Source organism: Salvelinus namaycush, chromosome 23, assembly GCF_016432855.1.
Source record: "Salvelinus namaycush isolate Seneca chromosome 23, SaNama_1.0, whole genome shotgun sequence".
In the NCBI taxonomy this organism is placed as follows: Eukaryota; Metazoa; Chordata; class Actinopteri; order Salmoniformes; family Salmonidae; genus Salvelinus; species Salvelinus namaycush.
Window position 1 is genome coordinate 10,973,880 of NC_052329.1, and position 26,120 is coordinate 10,999,999.

Consider the following 26,120-nt stretch of genomic DNA (forward strand, 5'->3'; position numbering starts at 1 on the left):
GGCACTGCATCCTGGGAGCAGGAGGGTGGGAGTGGTCTGAGTAGAGGATAGTGGGTTTATAGTCAGTCATGTGTTTGTAGTCCTTAGACTAGTTAGAACCTGTAGTTAGTATTGATCCAGTATGGAATCTAGTACTGGGAAAGTATTTATTTTAAATGTACCAGGAAATGAGCGTGCTCCTCTCCTTTTCCCATCGTTACAGAAGTGATCCGGACCCGGCTACGGGAGGAAGGCACCAAGTACCGTTCCTTCTTCCAGACTCTGACCACGGTGCCCAAGGAAGAGGGCTACCAGGCGCTGTACCGCGGCCTTACCACCCACCTGGTGCGCCAGATCCCTAACACTGCCATCATGATGTGTACCTACGAACTAGTGGTCTACATGCTAAACGGGTAACCTTTGTCCCTTGACCTACGACCCCAGATTAAACCCTAGAGATGGGTCTACTCCCCACGTTGGACCAATGGCACAAAGAGACCCCCAAGAAACAGGACAGGGACCAGGTACTGTCATCTCTCACACCTCCAGTCCCTCCATCCTGTCTAAAACGAGAGCAAATTGTCCCAAAAGCACCCTGTTTTGGGATGGGGAGTTGGGTTGTTTTCAGGGGTGCACGACACAGGAAGAGGGGTTGGTAGACAGGAAATCACCATGTTTGTCTTGGGAATATGGTTTAAAGGTGTTTAAAAAGAAGCGGTGTCATTGAAAATTAGTTCTTAGGAGCCCTTTCTCCTTTTCTTGCCCTCTCTTATCGTCTCTCCTAAATAAGCTTCTTTACACGAGCATAGGTTACTGGAGCAGGTACAGTGGGGAGAACACTCAAGCTATTTTAGTCTAACAATACTAATCATTTCTCTGGTTTGTGTGTCAAGGGGGCAATTGGTAGTAGAGGCTTGTTGAGTGCAGGGAGGTCTTAAGAATAGGGTTGAAGGTTTGAGCGAGGTGGATAGGGGATGTGCCTTGCCTTGCCTGACGACTTCAACTGTCCTGTATAGATGCACAATAGTGATTTGAGGAAGAGGAGCAAAGGTCAGACCAGCCCTGGTTTCTGGATCTCATTAGACCACAGTTGGACCGCAGGCATTCAGAACCACACACAGTTCTCGTCGGGTCCACTTTGCACTCAGGACCAAGCCCTCCACCCCAGTTGGTCAACAAGCTCACAGGTCGTCCCTACAGGGGCTAGTCCACTGCCAGGCCTAACCTAACCTCTGTGACTGGCTGGCCCTGACTAACACTATAAGGATTGATACTCTGACTCATACTGGAAGCTTAAACACATGCAGCAGTCTTTACAGTGTTCTCTTTGTGTGGGTGTTCTGTAAAGTGGGTGATAGTAAGAAACTTTTGACCCACTCCCTCATACCACCCAGACTGACCAGAATCATCTGCCATTTTAAACTACTTGAATGTTAATCAACACAAGGAATAACAAATGAAAGACTATGGGTCTCAAAAATGATAAGAGAATGCATAAAAAGTTTACAAACTTAACAAGACAATTATATGAAATCGTATAAATGTCTTCATAAGATGTAACATTGTTGCATTTTTCTGCCCAGTCATGGGAGTGTAAACTATATGTTTTTTGGGGGATTGGAGGGTGAACCTCTGAACCCCAATGTTTCCCCTTTGACACACAGTATGTGATTCTTTCTGCAGACCTGCTCTGACCTCCAGTTGCATCTCTTCTTTCTCTGCCTCAGAATCCAAGCAAGTGTTACAGATGAGACAATCCTCTGTCCGGTGTTCACTTTGGGAATAGATGGGATTCTCTTGAGTGTACGTGTGTGAAATGCTACACGATAAGGAGACCCTGTGTTGTCTGTCCCCATACTTTATGCAGTATATGTTTTTTTTAAAGAAAACAAGTTGACTGCATTTGAGAATTTTTTTAATGTTTTATTCTGACTTTTTTGATGCCTTGCCGTCTACTTCTTTCGACTCCCTTTATTTAGCTGTTTTTCCTGTTATTTTCTGATTGTCATTTTGAAACTGTGAGAACTCAATGTTCATCATCTCCTTGTCTACCTGTTTACATTGTCTTGTGTAACCATAGAGACGACCTTACCTACTGACCTTTCCCCACGAACATGATATGAGCACGAAGAGCCTTCCCAGCACATGTAAGCATCACTGCAGCCATTCAGTCAAATATCCACAGGTCACACTAATGCTAGAAATAAGAATTAGGTTGATAACATGCTTACTGTTCCTTAAAAGAGAGTGCACAACAACATTTTTAAGTTGCACCTGTATTCGTCTGTCACTGTCTCACTCGTCATAATTCACGATGCAGGAGTTTTTAGAAACATTCTATTCCTATTTATAATAAAATTGACTTTAAAATGACAATACATTTACCATAAATTTCTATTGGGAACAAAATAATATGAAACACAACCAAATCAAACACATTTGTAGTCACATTCTTGACGTAATCATTGCGTGCTATGAATATGGGACCAAATACTGAACTTTTTACTATTTTAATACACCTAAGTGCATTTGTCCCAATACTTTTGGTCACCTAAAATGGGGAGACTGTGCCAAAACAACAAATGTGTCACTGCCCCAGTACTTGGAGCTCCCTGTATAATTAATATATATATTTGTTTTTATTGATCCATGGGGGCCGCCAGTTGCCCATCCCTGACCAACATGTGCATGTTTCTACTCTGGGTCTGTGTGTGCTTATAACCAGAGACATTTGGTTCTTTCACATGGGTCTGTTCTCATCTTGCCCCTGAATGTATGAATTGTGTGTGTTCGAGAGCGTGTTTCCGTTCCATATGATTCTTGTCGTGCAGGTGTGTGTGTGTGTGTCAGAATGCTCTCAGTCCATTAATGACTAAATGGTGTGTTCCATTTGTTTCCTCTAATTTGTGTTTTGTATTTGCTCATGAGGTCTTTGACGAGCCTCCTAGATGCGTGGCTAACTTTATGCATTCTTCTCACACCCCTGGTTTGTAAAACAAAAATCTATAAATGGGAAAGGGTGCTCGGGGCATTTTGGCATGTGTGGTTTGATTGTATCCAGAAAATGTCTAACACTTTACCGGCAAGGAAAGAAACAGTTCACTAAACTGTGCATTTCTATAACCAGCAGATGGCAGTATTGACTTCAGGTGCCTGCAGCAAACTCTACCAAGTCGCTTATAACAAACACACCCAAGTTTCCATTTGTATTAGTCGTATGTACGGGATACATGGTATACACCATCCAACTAAATGCTTACGTGCAGGTTCCTTCTCTACAATGCAACAACAATACGAACATAAAGTAAGTGGCTCAGAATACATTTTTTAGCATCAGTATAATACAGGAAGGCAATTTATAGTCCGATATGTGTTTTGGAGGGCAGGTGTTTAAATAGTGCAGTATTTAGCGATCATAAGTGTGTGAGTCAGTGCAGGTGGTCAGTCCAGTTGAAGTGGTGCTAAAAGAATGACTGTCATGGGTCTAGATGGAGGATGTTGACGTCAGCCAGACAACTGAACAGAAAAACAACCCTCCCACACATGACATGTCCTTTCAGAGGAATTACCTTCACACAATACCCTCTACCACATGGTGGATGTGAAACGGTAGTGAGGTGCTCTTTTGTCAAATTTTCTCTCTTTCAATAAAGTACTTTCTTTCCATTCTTCATACAGTTGTCATTGACGTTGCAGCAACAATATACTGTAATGGTCCTTCCCTCCCCAGTCCATACCCACACAGTACTTCAGTAAGCCAGTAGACTTTACTTTGTGTGATTTTTCTTTTCCCCCTGAGTTGACAATAGCCCCCAGGTCCATTCACAGGCCAGTGTGTCTTATGTGACCACAGCTCTGGGAAGACGAGATGCCATCCAGCCATGTGCTGCTAACCTTTATTTGGACGCCTCTATTAGTGTTAGTGGTTCTGCCAGTTGTATTCCATGCCTGCACTGACCACATTCACAGCCCCCTTCACTGGCTGCAATGGCTATTTAAAATGTTATGAGTAAAGGGCTATTTTCTGTATAACTGTGTCAGTGGAGGCTGGCATCAAACACATGGAAACCATGTGTTTGATACTTATTCCAGTCATTACCATGAGCCAGTCCTCCCAAATTAAGGTGCCACCAACCTCCTGTGGTGTGTCCTGTCTACGGGGAGTCTACCTGTTGTTTAAAGATCATTAAAATAGGTCAGAGAAAAGTTTAGTTTTGAGAAGTCAAGCACTCATTCATTTGATCTGCCTTGGAGAGACCGAGCCAAACGAAGACCGGAGACAGAACTTTTACACCACGCTCTGCAGAAGAAAATAACTCTGAACGAGTATACATTTCTATCTTCCCTCCATGCAAGACAACCGCTACAGTTCTCCCCCCACCTCCGCCCTACATGTCACTCACTACAGGATGAGAGGGAGGTAAAGGAGGGAGAAGAGTGAGAGGAGGAATGTTGATGGGACATCATGGAGTGTGAATGCAGTAGAATAGACAGGTGAGGGGAGAGATTACACCTTTCATTATGAAAGTGATGGAAAGAACAGGCATAAGAGGAAAAGGAGAGGAGAGTGCAGACAGTAATAATATGGATGATGATGGAAAGCTGCTTGGAGAGGGTGAGTAGTGGGGTGAAATAAATGGGTTGAGTAGGGAGAGAGCCAATAGCCACCGTTGTAAGATTATACCCCAGTCAACTGGATAGATCAGAGCTCAATTGTAATCATAGTAGTGCAGCTGCCACAACACACTCAAGAAACGGGGTGTATCAAGGATAAGCCCCTTTTAAACAGGTCAAACAACTTCCCGAGCTTCAGCTTTTATCCTGATATGATCCTACCTTTCCGCGAGAGAGTAAATTCATTACGGAGTCCATTTCCAATACCTGGTCTTAGCCTCACGAATTGTGGTGTTCGTCATCATGCCCCAAAACGCTTTCTCATCCTTTCCATCAAATCCTCGCTTCCCAACCTGCATTTCAGCACGAAAGCCTTCGCCTGAGATCCATGTGGTATAACACCAGGTAACTATGGCCCTGCAAGACCATCCTTACCAAGCCTTCCTAGAGGGAGTAGGATGATTGTAGCCATTTAGGGACATTTTATCTTCCCTACAACCACACTCACCACTTGCGTTAAATCATCTCATCATGGCCACTTTGCTGTTGCTTGGCGCTCTCTCACTAAAAGAAGTGGGAGAGCACACACTCGTCCTGGTGTGATTTTTCTACAGTATGATCAGAGACTGATTTATGCTGTAAACCATGAAGGGGTTTTTTGAACAGTAAAGCTGCTTTGTCTGAACTGTGATCGCAACAGGCTCTGTTCAGCCTGCCTGCCCCATGGGACATCAAGTTCACAAAACATTACTGAGACTAAATATCAAATACAGGCAGCCAACTACAGCATCAGATTTTAAATCAGAGAAATTCAATACTATATTTTTGGTTCAAAGGCTTAGTGTGTGAAGGTGCTGGGCAGCATTGCGACTTCGCTTCATTTGGATGACAGTAGGTCCAATTGGGGAAAAAACACCAGTATGTTGGGTTCAGTTTTTTTTAATTCACATTTAAAAAGATGCTCATTGCAGCACATTCATCGATCAGTCTCTCTCAGCGAGACTTCCTGTCTCAACCGGGTCACTTCCTGTTCAGCAAGTAGATCTTAATAAAATAGAAAACAAAAACAAATCAGAAATAAACAAAAGCCTCATTCATAAAAAGAGAACTGTTTAAAAGAGGAATATCACCATCGGGATAAGAACAGGAGTGGAAAAAAACAAAGCAGCAAATACATTGTTTTAAAACAGTCTCCTGTAACAGAGGTGTCGTGTGCTTTCTCTGTGCAGGCACATAAACAGTAATAGCGGATTGGCCCTCTGATCAACTTCAATCAGCTTTAACACACCCTGACTGACAACATCCCAGGGAATGTCCACAACGGCACCCTATCCCGACAGTGCACTACGTTTGATCAGCCTGATCAGGAGTGCACTATGTAGGGAATAGGGTGCCATTTTGGACACAGACCAGTCACTCACCCAGACAGAGACCTAATGGAAGCCTGGATCCAATGAAACCCACTGATAAATAAAGATAGACTGCCAGTTGAGAGGGAGGTGTAGTGCAGCAGGGCACTAACAAATATCAGGGCTGCAGTGTCCCCAAACTCAGTGGGGTCAGAGTGGGTCTGACTGATGCCTCGGGGTGCCTGTTGCGGAGCAAGGCCAACACGCACCAATCCACACATGCATAAAACCTCACCACTCACACTGAAAACAGCCCCTCTGAGTATGAGTGAGTGTTTGCATATGCATGCATTCAAGGATGTTTGCCTGCCTGTGTGTTTTCCATCTTCTAACTCCCTGTGGCTAGGGGCTGGTGAGTCTCAGTGGAGCCTGCTATAGGGTCTAAATATAAATATCTAGATGTTCTGAGAGCCTTCCAGAGAATCTGTATAGATGTACAGTAACTATGTATGATGTCTATATGCATCATCACCAAACACCCTCTTCCTCCAGGCACATATTCTAGAAGCACTATAGACCCATATACCCAATGAGAAGCCAGCATCATAGCTCAACACTTCTGCTACAGTCCAGTCTCAAGCCCATCCCCCTCCTTTCGTTAATCCTCCCTCTGTCCATCATAGCAGTGAGCAAATTTAAAAAACAAATTAAAAACAGACAAATCCTAAAAAGAAACTCAGAACTCCTTCATAGGCTTCCTCCAGACCATCATCATTATCCTCAGTAGATGTCCAATGGTTCAGGGTTACATGTTTGTGGGTTGACTGTAATGAAATGTAGCTGCCGTCAAGCAGTCAGTCAATCATTGTCCTGGTGAGTCTGTGAGGTCACTGGTACTGGAGGTAGTTCTTGAGGGTCTCTGGCAGAGGGAGGGTGTCTATCTGGTTGAGTCGGTCCCGCCCCAGAGCCAGCCTGGCCACTCGCCTGCACAGGTCCATCAGGGGGAGGGGCTCCGCTGTGACAGGAGAGAAGAGGACATTAAAAAAACAGGTTCAAAAAAAGGAATGTTTACATACATTTACAGATTTAATAGATGCTATTTCAGAAGGAATGGCAATGAGTGCATATAATATTGGTGTAGACTAAGCAATATGATATCATTCTCAGAAGGGCTTTTAAGTGCATTTGTTTGTGTCAGAGATCTTCCCATACAGAGAAACTTTGATAATGAGAGTGCCCTTCACGGACGTCAGCTTGACCGGTCCACCTGCCGTGACCATCTGTTTGTGCTGGACTTACAGAGCAGACACTCTCCTGAGCACTGTGTGAAGGTGATGCTCAGGAGCTCACCACACACAGTCTCCCTCACTAAAGTACACACACACACAATCTGCTGAGTCACTGACCACATGGCTTGGAATAGACAGAGTGGGTGGTGTCAAGGAGGACCCTAGGGAATCCTCTAAATGGACTGGTGCCCTTGTAGCTACGTGACCACTAGACAACACGCAGCAAAATATACACTGCTCAAAAAAATTAAGAGAACACTTAAACACAATGTAACTCCAAGTCAATCACACTTCTGTGAAATCAAACTGTCCACTTAGGAAGCAACACTGATTGACAATAAATTTCACATGCTGTTGTGCAAATGGAGTAGACAAAAGGTGGAAATTATAGGCAATTAGCAAGACACCCCCAATAAAGGAGTGGTTCTGCAGGTGGTGACCACAAACCACTTCTCAGTTCCTATGCTTCCTGGCTGATGTTTTGGTCACTTTTGAATGCTGGCGGTGCTTTCACTCTAGTGGTAGCATGAGACGGAGTCTACAACCCACACAAGTGGCTCAGGTAGTGCAGCTCATCCAGGATGGCACATCAATGCGAGCTGTGGCAAGAAGGTTTGCTGTGTCTGTCAGCGTAGTGTCCAGAGCATGGAGGCGCTACCAGGAGACAGGCCAGTACATCAGGAGACGTGGAGGAGGCCGTAGGAGGGCAACAACCCAGCAGCAGGACCGCTACCTCCGCCTTTGTGCGAGGAGGATTAGGAGGAGCACTGCCAGAGCCCTGCAAAATGACCTCCAGCAGGCCACAAATGTGCATGTGTCTGCTCAAACGGTCAGAAACAGACTCCATGAGGGTGGTATGAGGGCCCGACGTCCACAGGTGGGGGTTGTGCTTACAGCCCAACACCGTGCAGGACGTTTGGCATTTGCCAGAGAACACCAAGATTGGCAAATTCGCCACTGGCGCCCTGTGCTCTTCACAGATGAAAGCAGGTTCACACGCACATGTGACAGACGTGACAGAGTCTGGAGACGCCGTGGAGAACGTTCTGCTGCCTGCAACATCCTCCAGCATGACCGGTTTGGCGGTGGGTCAGTCATGGTGTGGGGTGGCATTTCTTTGGGGGGCCGCACAGCCCTCCATGTGCTCGCCAGAGGTAGCCTGACTGCCATTAGGTACCGAGATGAGATCCTCAGACCCCTTGTGAGACCATGTGCTGGTGCGGTTGGCCATGGGTTCTTTCTAATGCAAGACAATGCTAGACCTCATGTGGCTGGAGTGTGTCAGCAGTTCCTGCAAGAGGAAGGCATTGATGCTATGGACTGGCCCGCCCGTTCCCCAGACCTGAATCCAATTGAGCACATCTGGGACAACATGTCTCGCTCCATCCACCAACGCCACGTTGCACCACAGACTGTCCAGGAGTTGGCGGATGCTTTAGTCCAGGTCTGGGAGGAGATCCCTCAGGAGACCATCCGCCACCTCATCAGGAGCATGCCCAGGCGTTGTAGGGAGGTCATACAGGCACGTGGAGGCCACACACACTACTGAGCCTCATTTTGACTTGTTTTAAGGACATTACATCAAAGTTGGATCAGCCTGTAGTGTGGTTTTCCACTTTAATTTTGAGTGTGACTCCAAATCCAGACCTCCATGGGTTGATAAATTTGATTTCCATTGATAATTTTTGTGTGATTTTGTAGTCAGCACATTCAACTATGTAAAGAAAAAAGTATTTAATAAGAATGTTTCATTCATTCAGATCTAGGATGTGTTATTTTAGTGTTCCCTTTATTTTTTTGAGCAGTGTATTAGACACACACTGACATTGGACTCTCCTGTATTATACAGATGTTTCCATAGGAAGGATGTGATACAAAAGCAGGCTTGCTGGCAGGCTGGCTTTTGACATTATCTCACCATATAAAGAATATTCTTAAAACTAACAAAGATCCAAAAGAAACGTGCAAAGTGATGATTGAGTCAACTTCCAAGAAACGACCGTAAAACATAGGCCTTAGACACACGCAGACAAATACACTTCCAGATGTCGACTTACAGGATCCGGCCTGCCTATCTGACTCACTAACGGGCTAAACTGGTCACAGCCTACACCTCACTTGCTGCGCAGACAGAGGGATTGTGGGAGATGGATGGATGTAATCTCCTGTCTACATGTTTCTTCTGCTTGTCTGACTCCATGGTTATATGGGCGTAAGACAATTGGGCACCACCTGGAGGATGTAAAATCTACAATTCCTGTTAGAGAGCCTGGATATATTAGGTGGCCTCTGAACTCAGTAGTGAGGTAGTTCTCACCACCTGGGCTTACTAAAGCAAGACGGTCATCTCACTGTAGCCGTGTGTCAGGAACTCACAAACAAGGCAAGCCTATTAAAATAGAGAGCCATAGTTGAGTCAATTGAGAGGAACAGTAACATAGCATGTTATTCAGTGGAGCTATGGGAATTGCATAGGAGGGATGATTATAATTATGATGCTGCTGCTGCTTCCTGGAAACTGTCCAATCGCCCAGCTGGTGTGCCCTCTCCCTGCGTTGCCACCAGCGACAAGTGGTCCCATCAAACAGCGGGAATCTGAGCAGGAGCATGCTAATGTCTGCTGTCAATCAACAGTCTGGCTGAGCTATCAGACTCCACACTGCTCCAGTGAATGTAGGTGTGTGGGTGTGTTTGCAGGTTGAGGACTCGTGTGTGAGCATGGAGAAACCTGTATGGTGCGCATCTCTTGGGTGTCATGCTTAGCTTGAAATAGTCTTCACAAAGAAAGAGACAGAAAAGGGAGAGGTAGGGGAGAATAACAGCTACATGTTGGTCAGTAGTCTATGCAGCAGCATGTCTGCCTTGGCTTGCTGAACTGCATGCCATGTGGGTTCATAAAAACCCAAATTACACTTCAAAACATAGGATGAAAGCAAACAGGACAGGGTGATATTAAGTATTAATGGAAGCAAATTAGCTGGAAGTGGTTCAGTTAAATGGACTAGAAAGTAATAGCAAGCGAGCCACTTTCTTCTCTCATCTCTCCATCCCCCTCCTCCTATCCCGTTTATGTCCATCCATCTATCTTTCTGTCCCCTGACTCAGTCCCCCTCTCCCCCACTGCTCTGTTAATAATGGTGAGATACAGGTTTGTGTCAGTAAAGCAGATATGATGCTGTCTGGGTCTGTCTGATTCAGGCGTAGTCCAGGGCTATCGTTATGCGACAATCAGGAGCATGCTCTAGGCCTGTATGTAGACATGCACTCAGGTGGAAACACAGAGGTCGGGCACTGATGTTGGATGATTAGGCCTGGCTTTCAGTCGGCGTTCCAATTCATAGCAAATGTGTTCGATGGGGTTGAGGTCAGGGCTCTGTGCAGGCCAGTCAAGATCTTCCACACAGATCTCAACAAACCATTTCTATATGAACCTCGCTTTGTGCACGGGGGCATTGTCATGCTAAAACAGGAAAGGGCCTTCCCCTAACTGTTGCCAAAGTTGGAAGCACAGAATCATCTAGAATGTCATTGTATGCTGTAGCGTTAAGATTTCCCTTCACTGGAACTAAGGGGCCTAGCCCGAACCATGAAAAACAGCCCCAGAGGATTATTCCAAACTTTAAAGTTGGCACTACGCATTGGGGTACGTAGCGATCTCCTGGCATTCGCCAAACCCAGATTCGCCCATCAAACTGCCAGACGGTGAAGCATGATTCATCACTCCAGAGAAAGCGTTTCCACTGCTCCAGAGTCCAATGGCGGCAAGCTTAACACCACTCCAGCCGACACTTGGTGATCTTAGGCTTGTGTGCAGCTGCTCGGCCATGGAAACCCATTTCCTGAAGCTCCCGACGAACAGTTACTGTTGTTGCTCAGACATTTCCGCTTCAAAATAACAGCACTTACAGTTGACTGGGGCAGCTCTAACAGGCCAGAAATTTAACGAACTGACTTGTTGGAAAGATGGCATCCTATGACGGTGCCACGTTGAAAGTCACTGAGCTCTTCAGTAAGGCCATTCTACTGCCAATGTTAGACCTTGGAGATTGCATGACTGTGTGCTCGATTTTATACACCCGTCAGCAACGGGTTTGGCTGAACTACCCGAATCCGCTAATTTGAAGGGGTGTCCACACACACGTATCTTGATCCTGCTGTCCCAATTTCTTCTCGCGCTCTCCCCATCTTTGTTTCAGATCAATCTCTCCCGCCATCTCTCGTTTCCTCTCAGACTCACAGTCTTTGCGTGCAACCAGGAGAGATGCCAATTGACCTGCTGTCAGGATATTCAGTGTGGACTTGTTGATTCCAGACTCAGATCTTATCTAATCAATATGGAGAACTGTGCCAGTGGAGAGGAATAACATCTCAAACTGTGCACCAGTTCCAATGACCACCTCATGATTGGGAGTGGGAGCGTGTGTGTGTCAGATGTAAAATATATAAAAAGACTGACTTATTGTGGAAAGTAGTGTGTGTGTGTCACACAAATGTATAAAATGACCATCTTGTGACAAGACATGTGACGTCAATGTATAAAATGAGCAGCTCATCCTGACAAGGAATGTCTGCGTGATTGATTTTTCCAGTAAGTAAGCATGGGAAAGTACGTACAACAGTGACTATGCAGAAGTGGAGCATCTCCGAGTAATTCACTGACCAATCCCCAAGAGCACATCACAGGGAGAGTGAGTGAGAGCGCGCATCAGACAGACAGGACATCACAGGGGGAGAGAGAGAGAAAGAGCACATCACAGGGAGAGAAAAATAACATCACAAGGAGAGTGAGAGAAATAACGAATGGAAACAGCAGAGGAAGAGAGTGAGAGCAAGAGAAAGGGCAAGCCTCAGCCTCTCTCAAATTGGAAATGTCAGTGTCCAAATTGAATCGCTGACTTCAGCTGAATCCAATTGCTCACTGAACTAACGGACACCAGTTGTCCGTTGGCGCTTTATTACCAGACAGAACCAAATGATCCAGTCCGTTTAACCACTGATCCCCAGACAAAAGCAAATGATCCAGTCCGTTTAGCCACTGATCCCCAGACAGAAGCAAATGATCCAGTCCATTTAGCTACTGATCCCCAGACAGAAGCAAATGATCCAGTCCATTTAGCCACTGATCCCCAGACAGAAGCAAATGATCCAGTCCATTTAGCCACTGATCCCCAGACAGAAGCAAATGATCCAGTCCATTTAGCCACTGATCCCCAGACAGAAGCAAATGATCCAGTCCATTTAGCCACTGACCCCTGCAGTGTTCCTATACACTCGGGTCCTCAGCATAATAAAGCCTGCTATACCTCTGCAAGACATTGAGTACGGTTACATGCACACAACACCATTATTGTGGATAGTCAGATTAATATAATAGTTTGTTTAAAATGTTTACATACTTTGCAAGAATAACTATTTCCCTAATAATCCTGTTCATATGGACGCACCTGAAATCAGGCTACGTGATGGGACAGCAGTAAATCACCAATCAAAATAAACGTTCTACCACAGTGACGATGTTATTTTTGCGAAGCCTATTAGATTGAGTTCGTACATATAAAGTTTGTATCTGAAAACTATTTCTAAGATGCATGCTTTCAGTTTTTCCAAACTCACTTCACTCATGCATAAGAGGGAGGCTTGCACTACCCGGTGCTGGCACATGTGCAGATCAAATACACCACTGGAACGCTGATTAAGCGGTTTACGTGTCCTAATCATTCTAAAGATCGCAACAACAAAACAATTGTGTTTAAAATCACTGTATGCTTACTTCGATTTTGACATTAAATCAATTCAGATAAGCAGAGTATGGTGTTTGTGACTATTACCATTAGAGGTCGACCGATTAATCGGATTAATTAGGGCCGATTTCAAGTTCATAACAAATCGGAAATCGGTAATTTTTGACGCTGATTTTGCTTTTATTTTTTTATATTTTTTTACACTTTTATTTAACTAGGCAAGTCAGTTAAGAACACATTCTTATTTTCAATGATGGCCTAGGAACAGTGGGTTAACTACCTTGTTCAGGGGCAGAACGACAGAGTTTTACCTTGTCAGCTCAGGGATTCAATCTTACAACCTTACGGTTAACTAGTCCAACGCTCTAACCACCTGCTTTACATTGCTCTCCACCAGGAGCCTGCCTGTTACGCGAATGCAGTAAGAAGCCAAGGTAAGTTGCTAGCTAGCATTAAACTTATCTTATAAAAAACAATCAATCAATCATAATCACTAGTTATAACTACACATGGTTGATGATATTACTAGTTTATCTAGCGTGTCCTGCGTTGCATATAATCGATGCAGTGCGCATTCGCGAAAAAGGACTGTCGTTGCTCCAACGTGTACCTAACCATAAACATCAATGCCTTTCTTAAAATCAATACACAGAAGTATATAGTTTTAAACCTGCATATTTAGCTAAAAGAAATCCAGGTTAGCAGGCAATATTAACCAGGTTTTTTGTGTCACTTCTCTTGCGTTCATTGCACGCAGAGTCAGGGTATATGCAACAGTTTGGGACGCCTGGCTCATTGCGAACTAATTTGCCAGAATTTTACGTAATTATGACATAACATTGAAGGTTGTGCAATGTAACAGGAATATTTAGACTGGTGGATGCCACCCGTTAGATAAAATACGGAACGGTTCCGTATTTCACTGAAAGAATTGATGTTTTGTTTTCGAGATGATAGTTTCCAGATTCGACCATATTAATGACCTAAGGCTCATATTTCTGTGTGTCATTATGTTATAATTAAGTCTATGATTTGATAGAGCAGTCCGACTGAGCGAAGGTGGGCACCAGCAGGCTCGTAAGCATTCATTCAAACAGCACTTTTGCGCGTTTTGCCAACAGCTCCGCTGTTTATGAATTCAAGCCTATCAACTCCCGAGATTAGGCTGGTGTAACCGATGTGAAATAGCTAGCTAGTTTGCGGGGTGCGCGCTAATAGCGTTTCAAACGTCACTCGCTCTGAGACTTGGAGTAGTTGTTCCCCTTGCTCTGCATGTGTAACGGATGTGAAATGGCTAGCTAGTTAGCGGTGGTGCGCGCTAATAGCCTTTCAATCGGTGACGTCACTTGCTCTGAGACCTTGAAGTAGTGGTTCCCCTTGCTCTGCAAGGGCCGCAGCTTTTGTGGAGCGATGGGTAACGATGCTTCGTGGGTGACTGTTGTTGATGTGTGCAGAGGGTCCCTGGTTCGCGCCCGGGTCGGGGAGAGGGGACGGACTAAAGTTAAACTGTAACGCTGCTTCGAGGGTGGCTGTCGTCGATGTGTTCCTGGTTCGAGCCCAGGTAGCGGCGAGGAGAGGGATGGAAGCCATACTGTTACACTGGCAATAATAAAGTGCCTATAAGAACATCCAATAGTCAAAGGTATATGAAATACAAATCGTATAGAGAGAAATAGTTCTATAATTCCTATAATAACTACAACCTAAAACTTCTTACCTGGGAATATTGAAGACTCATGTTAAAAGGAACCACCAGCTTTCATATGTTCTGATGTTCTGAGCAAGGAATTTAAACGTTAGCTTTCTTACATGGCACATATTGCACTTTTACTTTCTTCTCCAACACTTTGTTTTTGCATTATTTAAACCAAATTGAACATGTTTCATTATTTATTTGAGGCTAAATTGATTTTATTGATGTATTATATTAAGTTAAAATAAGTGTTCATTCAGTATTGTTGTAATTGTAATTTTTTAATTACCGTTTATATTTTTAGTTTTTCCATCACAACTTTTTTCCCCTCATTCAACTTTTTCACTCCGGACGCTTTATCTGGACATGGTTCGTCAGCACTTTCAACAGCCGAAGCTAAGTAGTAACATTAACATGATGTCTTCTAATTGCAGTCGCTGTACTCATAATATACAGGAGAACGATCGCCTTATGGCGAGGATAGCTGTGCTGCAAGCCCAGCTTCAGACGCAATCGTTAGGCAAGGGTAATTTCAGTGTAGGAAAGGATGAAACAGCGTCTGTGCCACCAGTAAGTACAGATAGTAACGTTAGTATAAATCCCCCCGCACAGTCCCCGCAGCCGGACAACTTTCTCATGGCTTCTGGAGGGAAATGCTGTAGGAATGCTCAACTGGTGTCGCTCATTCAGCCGACAGAAACTTTCAACCGGTTTTCCCCATTAAGTAGCGAGTCGGAGTCTGAGGCCGAGTCTTCTCTTGTCTCTACTCCTCCCGTTACGGGGTCTGAGATGCCGAAGGCGCCGAAGGCTCCCACCATTAGCTCTGACAAATTGAAAACCCTAGTCATTGGCGACTCCATTACCCGCAGTATTAGACTTAAAACGAATCACCCAGCGATCATACACTGTTTACCAGGGGGCAGGGCTACCGACGTTAAGGCTAATCTGAAGATGGTGCTGGCTAAAGCTAAAACTGGCGAGTGTAGAGAGTATAGAGATATTGTTATCCACATCGGCACCAACGATGTTAGGATGAAACAGTCAGAGGTCACCAAGCACAACATAGCTTCAGCGTGTAAATCAGCTAGAAAGATGTGTCGGCATCGAGTAATTGTCTCTGGCCCCCTCCCAGTTAGGGGGAGTGACGAGCTCTACAGCAGAGTCTCACAACTCAATCGCTGGTTGAAAACTGTTTTCTGCCCCTCCCAAAAGATAGAATTTGTAGATAATTGGCCCTCTTTCTGGGACTCACCCACAAACAGGACCAAGCCTGACCTGCTGAGGAGTGACGGACTCCATCCTAGCTGGAGGGGTGCTCTCATCTTATCTACCAACATAGACAGGGCTCTAGCTCCACAATGAAATAGGGTGCAGGCCAGGCAGCAGGCTGTTAGCCAACCTGCCAGCTTAGTGGAGTCTGCCACTAGCATAGTCAGTGTAGTCAGCTCAGCCATCCCCATTGAGACTGTGTCTGTGCCTCGACCTAGGTTGGGCAAAACTAAACATGGCGGTGTTCGCCTTAGCAATCTCATTAGGATAAAGACCTCCTCCATTCCTGCCATTATTGAAAGAGATCGTGATACCTCACATCTCAAAATAGGGCTACTTAATGTTAGATCCCTCACTTCAAGGCAGTTATAGTCAATGAACTAATCACTGCTCATAATCTTGATGTGATTGGCCTGACTGAAACATGGCTTAAGCCTGATGAATTTACTGTGTTAAATGAGGCCTCACCTCCTAGTTACACTAGTGACCATATCCCCCGTGCATCCCGCAAAGGCGGAGGTGTTGCTAACATTTACGATAGCAAATTTCAATTTACAAAAAAAAAAAAGACGTTTTCGTCTTTTGAGCTTCTAGTCATGAAATCTATGCAGCCTACTCAATCACTTTTTATAGCTACTGTTTACAGGCCTCCTGGGCCATATACAGCGTTCCTCTCTGAATTCCTATCGGACCTTGTAGTCATAGCAGATCATATTCTAATTTTTGGTGATTTTAATATTCATATGGAGAAGTCCACAGACCCACTCCAAAAGGCTTTCGGAGCCATCATCGACTCAGTGGGTTTTGTCCAACATGTCTCTGGACCTACTCACTGCCACAGTCATACTCTGGACCTAGTTTTGTCCCATGGAATAAATGGTGTAGATCTTAATGTTTTTCCTCATAATCCTGGACTATCGGACCACCATTTTATTACGTTTGCAATCGCAACAAATAATCTGCTCAGACCCCAACCAAGGAGCATCAAAAGTCGTGCTATAAATTCTCAGACAACACAAAAATTCCTTGATGCCCTTCCAGACTCCTTCTGCCTACCCAAGGACGTCAGAGGACAAAAATCAGTTAACCACCTAACGGAGGAACTCAATTTAACCTTGCGCAATACCCTAGATGCAGTTGCACCCCTAAAAACGAAAAACATTTGTCATAAGAAACTAGCTCCCTGGTATACAGAAAATACCCGAGCTCTGAAGCAAGCTTCCAGAAAATTGGAACGGAAATGGCGCCACACCAAACTGGAAGTCTTCCGACTAGCTTAGAAAGACAGTACCGTGCAGTATCGAAGAGCCCTCACTGCTGCTCGATCATCCTACTTTTCCAACTTAATTGAGGAAAATAAGAACAATCCAAAATGTATTTTTGATACTGTTGCAAAGCTAACTAAAAAGCAGCATTCCCCAAGAGAGGATGGCTTTCACTTCAGCAGTAATAAATTCATGAACTTCTTTGAGGAAAAGATCATGATCATTAGAAAGCAAATTACGGACTCCTCTTTAAATCTGCGTATTCCTGCAGGGCTTAGCTGTCCTGGATCTGCACAGCTCTGCCAGGGCCTGGGATCGGGAGACACACTTAAGTGTTTTAGTACTATATCTCTTGACACAATGATGAAAATAATCATGGCCTCTAAACCTTCAAGCTGCATACTGGATCCTATTCCAACTAAACTACTGAAAGAGCTGCTTCATGTGCTTGGCCCTCCTATGTTGAACATAATAAACGGCTCTCTATCCACCGGATGTGTACCAAACTCACTAAAAGTGGCAGTAATAAAGCCTCTCTTGAAAAAGCCAAACCTTGACCCGGAAAATATAAAAAACTATCGGCCTATATCGAATCTTCCATTCCTCTCAAAAATTTTAGAAAAAGCTCACTGCCTTCCTGAAGACAAACAATGTATACGAAATGCTTCAGTCTGGTTTTAGACCCCATCATAGCACTGAGACTGCACTTGTGAAGGTGGTAAATGACCTTTTAATGGCGTCAGACCGAGGCTCTGCATCTGTCCTCGTGCTACTAGACCTTAGTGCTGCCTTTGACACCATCGATCACCACATTCTTTTGGAGAGACTGGAAACCCAAATTGGTCTACACGGACAAGTTCTGGCCTGGTTTAGATCTTATCTGTCGGAAAGATATCAGTTTGTCTCTGTGAATGGTTTGTCCTCTGACAAATCAACTGTACATTTCGGTGTTCCTCAAGGTTCCGTTTTAGGACCACTATTGTTTTCACTATATATTTTACCTCTTGGGGATGTTATTCGAAAACATAATGTTAACTTTCACTGCTATGCGGATGACACACAGCTGTACATTTCAATGAAACATGGTGAAGCCCCAAAATTGCCCTCGCTAGAAGCCTGTGTTTCAGACATAAGGAAGTGGATGGCTGAAAACTTTCTACTTTTAAACTCGGACAAAACAGAGATGCTTGTTCTAGGTCCCAAGAAACAAAGAGATCTTCTGTTAAATCTGACAATTAATCTTGATGGTTGTAAAGTCGTCTCAAATAAAACTGTGAAGGACCTCGGCGTTACTCTTGACCCTGATCTCTCTTTTGACGAACATATCAAGACTGTTTCAAGGACAGCTTTTTTCCATCTACGTAACATTGCAAAAATCAGAAATTTTCTGTCCAAAAATGATGCAGAAAAATTAATCCATGCATTTGTTACTTCTAGGTTAGACTACTGCAATGCTCTACTTTCCGGCTACCCGGATAAAGCACTAAATAAACTTCAGTTAGTGCTAAATACGGCTGATAGAATCCTGACTAGAACCAAGAAATTTGATCATATTACTCCAGTGCTAGCTTCCCTACACTGGCTTCCTGTTAAGGCAAGGGCTGATTTCAAGGTTTTACTGTTAACCTATAAAGCGTTACATGGGCTTGCTCCTACCTATCTTTCCGAGTTGGTCCTGCCGTACATACCTACACGTACGCTACGGTCACAAGACGCAGGCCTCCTAATTGTCCCTAGAATTTCTAAGCAAACAGCTGGAGGCAGGGCTTTCTCCTATAGATCTCCATTTTTATGGAACGGTCTGCCTACCCATGTGAGAGACGCAGACTCGGTCTCAACCTTTAAGTCTTTACTGAAGACTTATCTCTTCAGTAGGTCATATGATTGAGTGTAGTCTGGCCCAGGAGTGTGAAGGTGAACGGAAAGGCTCTGGAGCAAGGAACCGCCCTTGCTGTCTCTGCCTGGCCGGCTCCCCTCTCTCCACTGGGATTCTCTGCCTCTAACCCTATTACAGGGGCTGAGTCACTGGCTTACTGGTGCTCTTTCATGCCGTCCCTAGGAGGGGTGCGTCACTTGAGTGGGTTGAGTTACTGACGTGATCTTCCTGTCTGGGTTGGCGCCCCCCCCCCCCCCTTGGTTTGTGCTGTGGTAGAGATCTTTGTGGGCTATACTCGGCCTTGTCTCAGGATTGTAAGTTGGTGGTTGAAGATATCCCCCTAGTGGTGCGGGGGCTGTGCTTTGGCAAAGTGGGTGGGGTTATATCCTTCCTGTTTGGCCCTGTCCGGGGGTATCATCCGATGGGGCCACAGTGTCTCCTGACCCCTCCTGTCTCAGCCTCCAGTATTTATGCTGCAGTAGTTTATGTGTCGGGGGGCTAGGGTCAGTTGGTTATATCTGGAGTACTTCTCCTGTCTTATCCAGTGTCCTGTGTGAATTTAAGTATGCTCTCTCTAATTCTCTCCTTCTCTCTTTCCTTCTCTCTGAGAACCTGAGCCCTAGGACCATACGTCAGGACTACCGGGCATGATGACTCCTTGCTGTCCCCAGTCCACCTGGCCTTGCTGCTGTTCCAGTTTCAACTGTTCTGCCTGCGGTTATGGAACCCCTACCTGTCCCAGACCTGCTGCTTTCAACTCTTAATGATCGGCTATGAAAAGCCAACTGACATTTATTCCTGATTATTATTTGACCATGCTTGTCACTTATGAACATTTTGAACATCTTGGCCATGTTCTGTTATAATCTCCACCCGGCACAGCCAGAAGAGGACTGGCCACCCCTCATAGCCTGGTTCCTCTCTAGGTTTCTTCCTAGGTTTTGGCCTTTCTAGGGAGTTTTTCCTAGCCACCGTGCTTCTACACCTGCATTGCTTGCTGTTTGGGGTTTTAGGCTGGGTTTCTGTACAGCACTTCGAGATATTAGCTGATGTACGAAGGGCTATATAAAATAAACTTGATTTGATTTTATTTGATTGTCATTATTACAAATAAATAAATAGGCCAATTAATCGGTATCGGCTTTTTTGGGTCCTCCAATAATCGGTACCGGCGTTGAAAAATCATAATCGGTCTACCTCTAATTACCATACTCGGCCTGCTGACATAATCAGTTTAATATCGAATTATTAGTGTTCATGTAAACGTACTCACTGTCTGTGAATCTATTCTCCACACTATCAGGAGACTTACAGCAGAGTTTCATGGTTTAAAAACAAGAGGAGCCTCCATTCACAGCCAAGATGATCCAGTCCCAGCCAACACACCATCCCCAGCCTAAATCTCCCTCCCCAAGCCAGCACTTGCTGTACCGTCTCTCCCCATTCAGCTAAACGGTTTCTACGGCAACTCCCTTCCATGATCAGAAGTGTAAATATTGAAGCAGGGATTTGAGGGTAAACGAAAGAGTGGGAGTGAGTGAGAAAGAGATATCGGGGGAGAGAGCGAGTAAAAGAGCCAGCATGAAATGGTGTGCATTTGTAACAGAGAAGAACAGTGCTATTAGAAAAAAGCTAGCAGGACAGCCTGATCTCCACTCTCCTATTGTTTTCTATTTACAGGCTTTAGGGAGCAACAGAAACACTAAATAAATCGATAAAGCTTCTATCAGTGTGAAAGTCGTGTGGAGAAGAAACTATGTGCTCGCTGAGAAAGACAGGATCAGAGAATTGCATTAACTGTGTTAAGGGACAATTTGAGAAAGTGATGGAAAAGTGGAGGAACAGCTCTCTCTTCATGCGGTTTTATTGCAAGAGAAAGAGAAGACTCCTTTACCACAGTGCGTCTAAAACAGAAACATAGAGAAGCTACCTTGGGGAATACGAGCCAATGCCTGGCATCTCAGAGTATGCATACTCATTTACTGTCTGCATTTTCCTGTGCGTGTGCCCCATTTCCAAAGCATAATTAAGCAATAAGGCCAGAGGGGGTGTGGTAAGGGCTGTTCTCAGACACAAACCCCTGAGGTGCCTTATTACTATTAGAAACTGATTACTAAGATAAATAGAATTCATGCATCAGACCAGTGGTTTATTGTCTGATATACCTCCGGCTGAAGTGCTGTTTCAGCCATAACAGCATCCAGTACCCAAACTACCCAATTTATAATATACCATGCTTTCCTCTGGAGCATTCCTACAGAACAAATACATACTATTAACATCAGTGCAGAGAGCAGATGACACACACAGGATCCCTACATAATGAGGCTACAGAGTTGTGACAGAGCAGGGACATGGGGTGGACAGAGTTATTTTTCAGAAGCTGCTTCCATTAGCTTCTCTTACATTATAAAACTACATTCCCTTAACTTTCCTCCATCTTCATTTAGTTTGGGAAAACACAGCAGAGGGGAGAGAGAGAAGGAGAAATAGAGGGATATTGTGAGGGAAATTGAGAAAAAGGGTAGAGAGAAATAGAAGGGGGGAGAGTGAGACAACCCCATGCCCTATAATAAACCAACACTAAAACCCCTCCTTTGTCCTCTTGAAAGTAAACAAGTTGATGAAGAATAGGGCTTGTGTTCCAATGGGCTATAGAATAATGCATTAATGTCACATGTTCCACACAAACAGCCCAGTGTGTTGGTCTTTGAGATAGAGACAAGAAAACCATGCAACAGAGGGTGACTGTATGGGGCACAACACACACACCTTCCTTCGCAAGGCGAGACATTGAGCTCCGCGAAACACTGGGACTGCCTCTAGAATTACTCCACTCCTGGCTCCCTTCCGTGAACTCACACACAAATACCTGGCTTGCAGCCATGAAAATGTAGTTAATGTCTGACCGTCTAAGGGGGGGGGGGGGGGGGGGGTTGACAGAGAGCTTATGGGTAAGCTTACTATGGGTAAAGACATATTTTTATAGATCAGAGCCGAGAAACACACCAGCAGGCCCTCCCCCACTTTCTCTCCACAGTAGCAGAGGCAGTCACTCCACACAGAACTGTATACAGTCAACCCAGGCAGTCTGAAGTATAAAACACTATCAGCTAGTCTCGCTGTACTGACATGCCACTGATTAGTGTACTGGAGGCTGTAGATTGACAGAGACCAGTGGCCAACACTAGCTCCTGCTCCAACACAGCTGATGCAGCTAATCTAGGTCCTGATGAGCAGCTGATTGGTAGAATCTCAGTATCCAGGAGGTCTGCAGGAGGAGGGTAAGCCACCACTGGTATACAGCATCTCCATGCTCAGACTGTCACTACTACAGTATTATTCAGACAGTCTCTGGGACTAACCTCGTCTCCAGTCCATTATGTCCAAAACCCATGACTGACTGACAGACACACAGATGATTAAATCCACATCTCTTTCTCCTTCTACCTTTTTCAGCAGTTGTCAGCTTCAGGGAGGACTATTCTGGACCGATGTGCAGTGTGCTTCTCTGACACCTTCCTGGGTGTCGTAGTTTCACCCAGGTGGGTGCTACACATCGGTAGTGGAGTTGTTCTACCCATGGAGTCTGACTTCAGAGAGTACTACTGAGAAGCGCTGCATCAGCGACAGCAAGGGCGCCCTGATGAACGGCTCTGGACCAATCTGAAACCCCCTGGATGTGACACCCCTCCATTTCATCTCTGAACTGCCTCTACTCTAGCCATTAACTAACTACCCTGCCTGCCATGACAGTCCATCTACTGTTTTACAAAATTGCATTTTTTTGTTTTGTTGTTGCTTAAAGTGCTTTGAAATTGTAATGAAAAGCGCTATAAGTTTAATTTATTATTATTAACCTTCATCACTTCATCTCACTCCCTCCCTTTCCCCCATTCTCTTTTCTTCCTCCAGCTCTGTCCCTCCATTTTTCCATCCCTCCCACTGGTCATATTCATGTGCTCGGCGCATGTCGATTCATCAGAGATCTCCCCTGGGCGAGAGGCTGCCTCAGCACTTCTAAAATAAGCCCCAGCTCCAAACACAACATAATTGTGCTGTTCAACATTTCCTACAGACGCCTCCCTCCCCTCATCTACACAGTAAACAATGAAAAGCGAGCGCTCCAACTTGGTTTTATATTCAGAGAGATGGGGAGAGTATGGGTGTATGAGTCACTGGGTTTTGACATTGTGCTTTATTGTTTTCTAAACAAGAGCCAGAGAGAAAGGAAAGTGAGCGCCATCAAGGCATAATGCAGCATTGACTTGCTGATATTATAGTTGCTTTGAGCTACAGTATTAGAGAATACATAGCCTTGTCGGAGTATGCTATGCTGACTGAGGTATGCAAAACCACAGCACAGACTACAGCAAACCCCACAATATAATGTAGACAGAACAAACAGAAGGCAAAACAGCCAGAGAGAGAGAGAGAGAGAGAGAGAGAGAGAGAGAGAGAGAGGATTCCCACTGTCAAGGCATAAGGACATTGACTTACGATCCAGTCCATTAACGTAGCGGATGGAGACCTCACAGTGTCCCCACACGGCGCTGACGATGGGGTACAGCCTCTTGCCCTTTAACCCTCTGAAGGCCACGCCCAGGTACTGGCCGTCCACCATGAAGCTGAGCGTGCCCTCGTCTATGTCCAGCACCACCAGCAGGGCATCTGGCAGAACAAATGACTCGTCTGCCTCCAGGAAACACGGGTATGTTGGTGCCGAGGTGGAGGCCGGCCGGTTCTTACTGTCGTGGTAGAGTCTGTTCCGGCCCAAGTCCCAACCCCACGACTCACAGTCAGAACCCACCAAGGCCGTGTAACCCACAGAGTGTAGAAGAGCGTCAGCCGTGCCCACCCCTACAACAGCGTGTGTTCCTCGTTGTCTCGCAGGCCAATGGATCCGCCAGACATGGAGCCCCCGTGTGTAGCCCACCTGGCCACGGATGCAGTCGGTGCTCTGGGCCACCGGGTGGCGGTGGAAGGTCAGCTTGTCGTCCTCCTTGACAAAGACGTTGAGCGAGCGGTCTTCGGGGTTCCAGGCGTGGTGGAGCTGCAGGTCAGAGGTCGCAGGGGGCATGTCCAGAAGCAGGTCCAGACGAGGAGGCCGGCAGAAGTCTGGACCCCGCAGCTCACGGCGGACCGGCCGGTATGAAGGCTCACCCCGTGCGTCCACTGACTTGATGCTGCCTGAGATCTTCTGACCCATCGCTGCAGAGGGGATGGAGGGAGAGGGGGATGGAGGGCGGAGCGAGGGTGGTATGGGGCTTCCCGCCGTTACCTCATGGACGCTGTGGCCAGAAGAGCAGTCGTCCCAGGTTGAGAGACGCTCACAGAGACACTCAGTCCACTGTCAGAGGAAACTCGCAACTAGAGGAGAGACAAAGAGGAAAACATTACTTGACTTCATCATGACATATTCTCACTTTCCCAAACTCATGTTACACACAGCAGCTGTGCGAAGACAACAACAAAAAATTGAAAGGCCCCTTTCCTCACATATCGAAATGTTATTCTCAAACAGACAGGCTAAAGCAGCTGCAAAAGGCTTTCTTCACCCAAAATAAAAACACAGCGTGTCAAAAGAGTAGAGGGGGAGGGGAGGAAGACACGAAAGAAAGATGTACCAGTCTGAAACAGCCTCCGGTTGCCCTGTGGTTCCTACCAGCCCTCTGGAAGAAGAGGGGGAACATCTGAGCAACAAAAAAGGAGGATGAACTCTTCTCTTCCACTAACATTCCTCTTCTACCTCCTCAGTTAGCAGCCTCACACTCCAAGGGCACCACTGCTATAGATTGTGTCTATGTGTCAGTCAGTGTCAAACCAGACATGAACTTTCACAAACTACACACCAAACAAGAGGAGACTGCCCAACCACCCCATAAACGTAGTCACTCAATCAATCACACACTTACCAGATACTGAACAGAGAAGACCAAACATTGTATATCGAAACACACCATGACAAACGTGGGGTCATTCACATGCACACAATGAAAAGGCCTTTGTGTGTTCTTAAAAAGGAAGGATATTCTAGACTGAACACTAACATTCCTCTGGGTGGAGACTAAACAAGACCAAAAAGATTTAAGAAATCATTCCACAAAGATGTCAAAACAGTCAGTTACCGTGCCACAGATTTTACATGACTATCTCTGGCACAGTCACCCTGCCACTACATTTCCCATAAACCCACTGACTTTCACCCGTTTCCCAGCTGTTCCAAAATGTCCTGTTTCAAATACTCCCTCCCTGTTTGAGGAAAGAGACCTACTCCACTTATAGAGAACAGAGAGAGAGAACACTTAACTGGCAACCTGCACCTCCCTGAGAGAGCTGAGCTGCTGCTGGGACACAATGGAGGGAAGCGGTCACACTCAACCCAAACACCAGGGGGAGACAGAGGTGGTGAGGCAGAGGAGGCAAGCCAGGTCCAGATTTAATAACCACATAACACAAACAAACTACTGTCTGTGCGAAGCAATACACACGTGCCAGTGTGTTACGGATACAAGTGTTCTGTGTGTATCCTGTGTGTATTTCTTTTCTCTCCTTCTCCCCTACTCACAGGTGACAATAATCATTCCCCAATCAGTCATCAATCAGTCGCTAATCGGAAGACACCTGCTCCTTTTCCCTTACCCAATCACAGTCCCTTTCCCTTGGTTTAAAACCCCTGTCAGTTGTTGTCTCCCCAGCTCAATCTCTTTGTAACATGCCTTCTGTCTGTAGATCGCTTGTGTGTTTTGCAGCTACATGTCACTTTGTCCCCACCTGTGAGTATTGTTTTGGTTATGGTGTTTGAGTGTTTGTTTGATGGTGGGAAAAGGGGGTAACCAGACAAGTCGCCCTTGGGCTACACTACCCGTAGTTAAACATTGTTAAAAACACTAGTTAGAACTGGGCGGACCACCCCCCTGTATTTTTGGTTAGTTAGTTAGCTGTTTGTGAAGTAGGCTAGTCTAGCTTAGGGGTGTTTTTGAATTATTATTCTTTCATTCCTTGGGTCCCGCTCAGCCCCTTTTCCTGCTTCCCCCCCCCCATT

General features: G+C 45.4%; 2 protein-coding genes across 2 annotated transcripts in view; one reads left to right on the forward strand and one right to left on the reverse strand.

Moving 5' to 3' along the window:
* The window catches only part of LOC120018074 (solute carrier family 25 member 36-A-like), a 32,964-nt gene extending 29,312 nt beyond the window's left edge, over positions 1 to 3,652 (forward strand). Inside the window, exon 7 of the mRNA XM_038961039.1 lies at positions 203 to 3,652. Coding sequence (XP_038816967.1) covers positions 203 to 396 — 194 coding nt within the window. The 3' untranslated portion in view covers positions 397 to 3,652. The remainder of the gene's footprint in view (positions 1 to 202) is intronic.
* Positions 3,653 to 5,522: 1,870 nt separating this feature from the next.
* The window catches only part of LOC120018075 (SPRY domain-containing SOCS box protein 4-like), a 57,397-nt gene continuing 36,799 nt past the window's right edge, over positions 5,523 to 26,120 (reverse strand). The window contains exons 2-3 of the mRNA XM_038961040.1: positions 23,576 to 24,445; positions 5,523 to 6,957 (exon numbers count right to left, since the gene is read on the reverse strand). Of these exons, the coding sequence (XP_038816968.1) occupies positions 6,830 to 6,957; positions 23,576 to 24,284 (837 nt within the window). The 5' untranslated portion in view covers positions 24,285 to 24,445 and the 3' untranslated portion in view covers positions 5,523 to 6,829. The remainder of the gene's footprint in view (positions 6,958 to 23,575; positions 24,446 to 26,120) is intronic.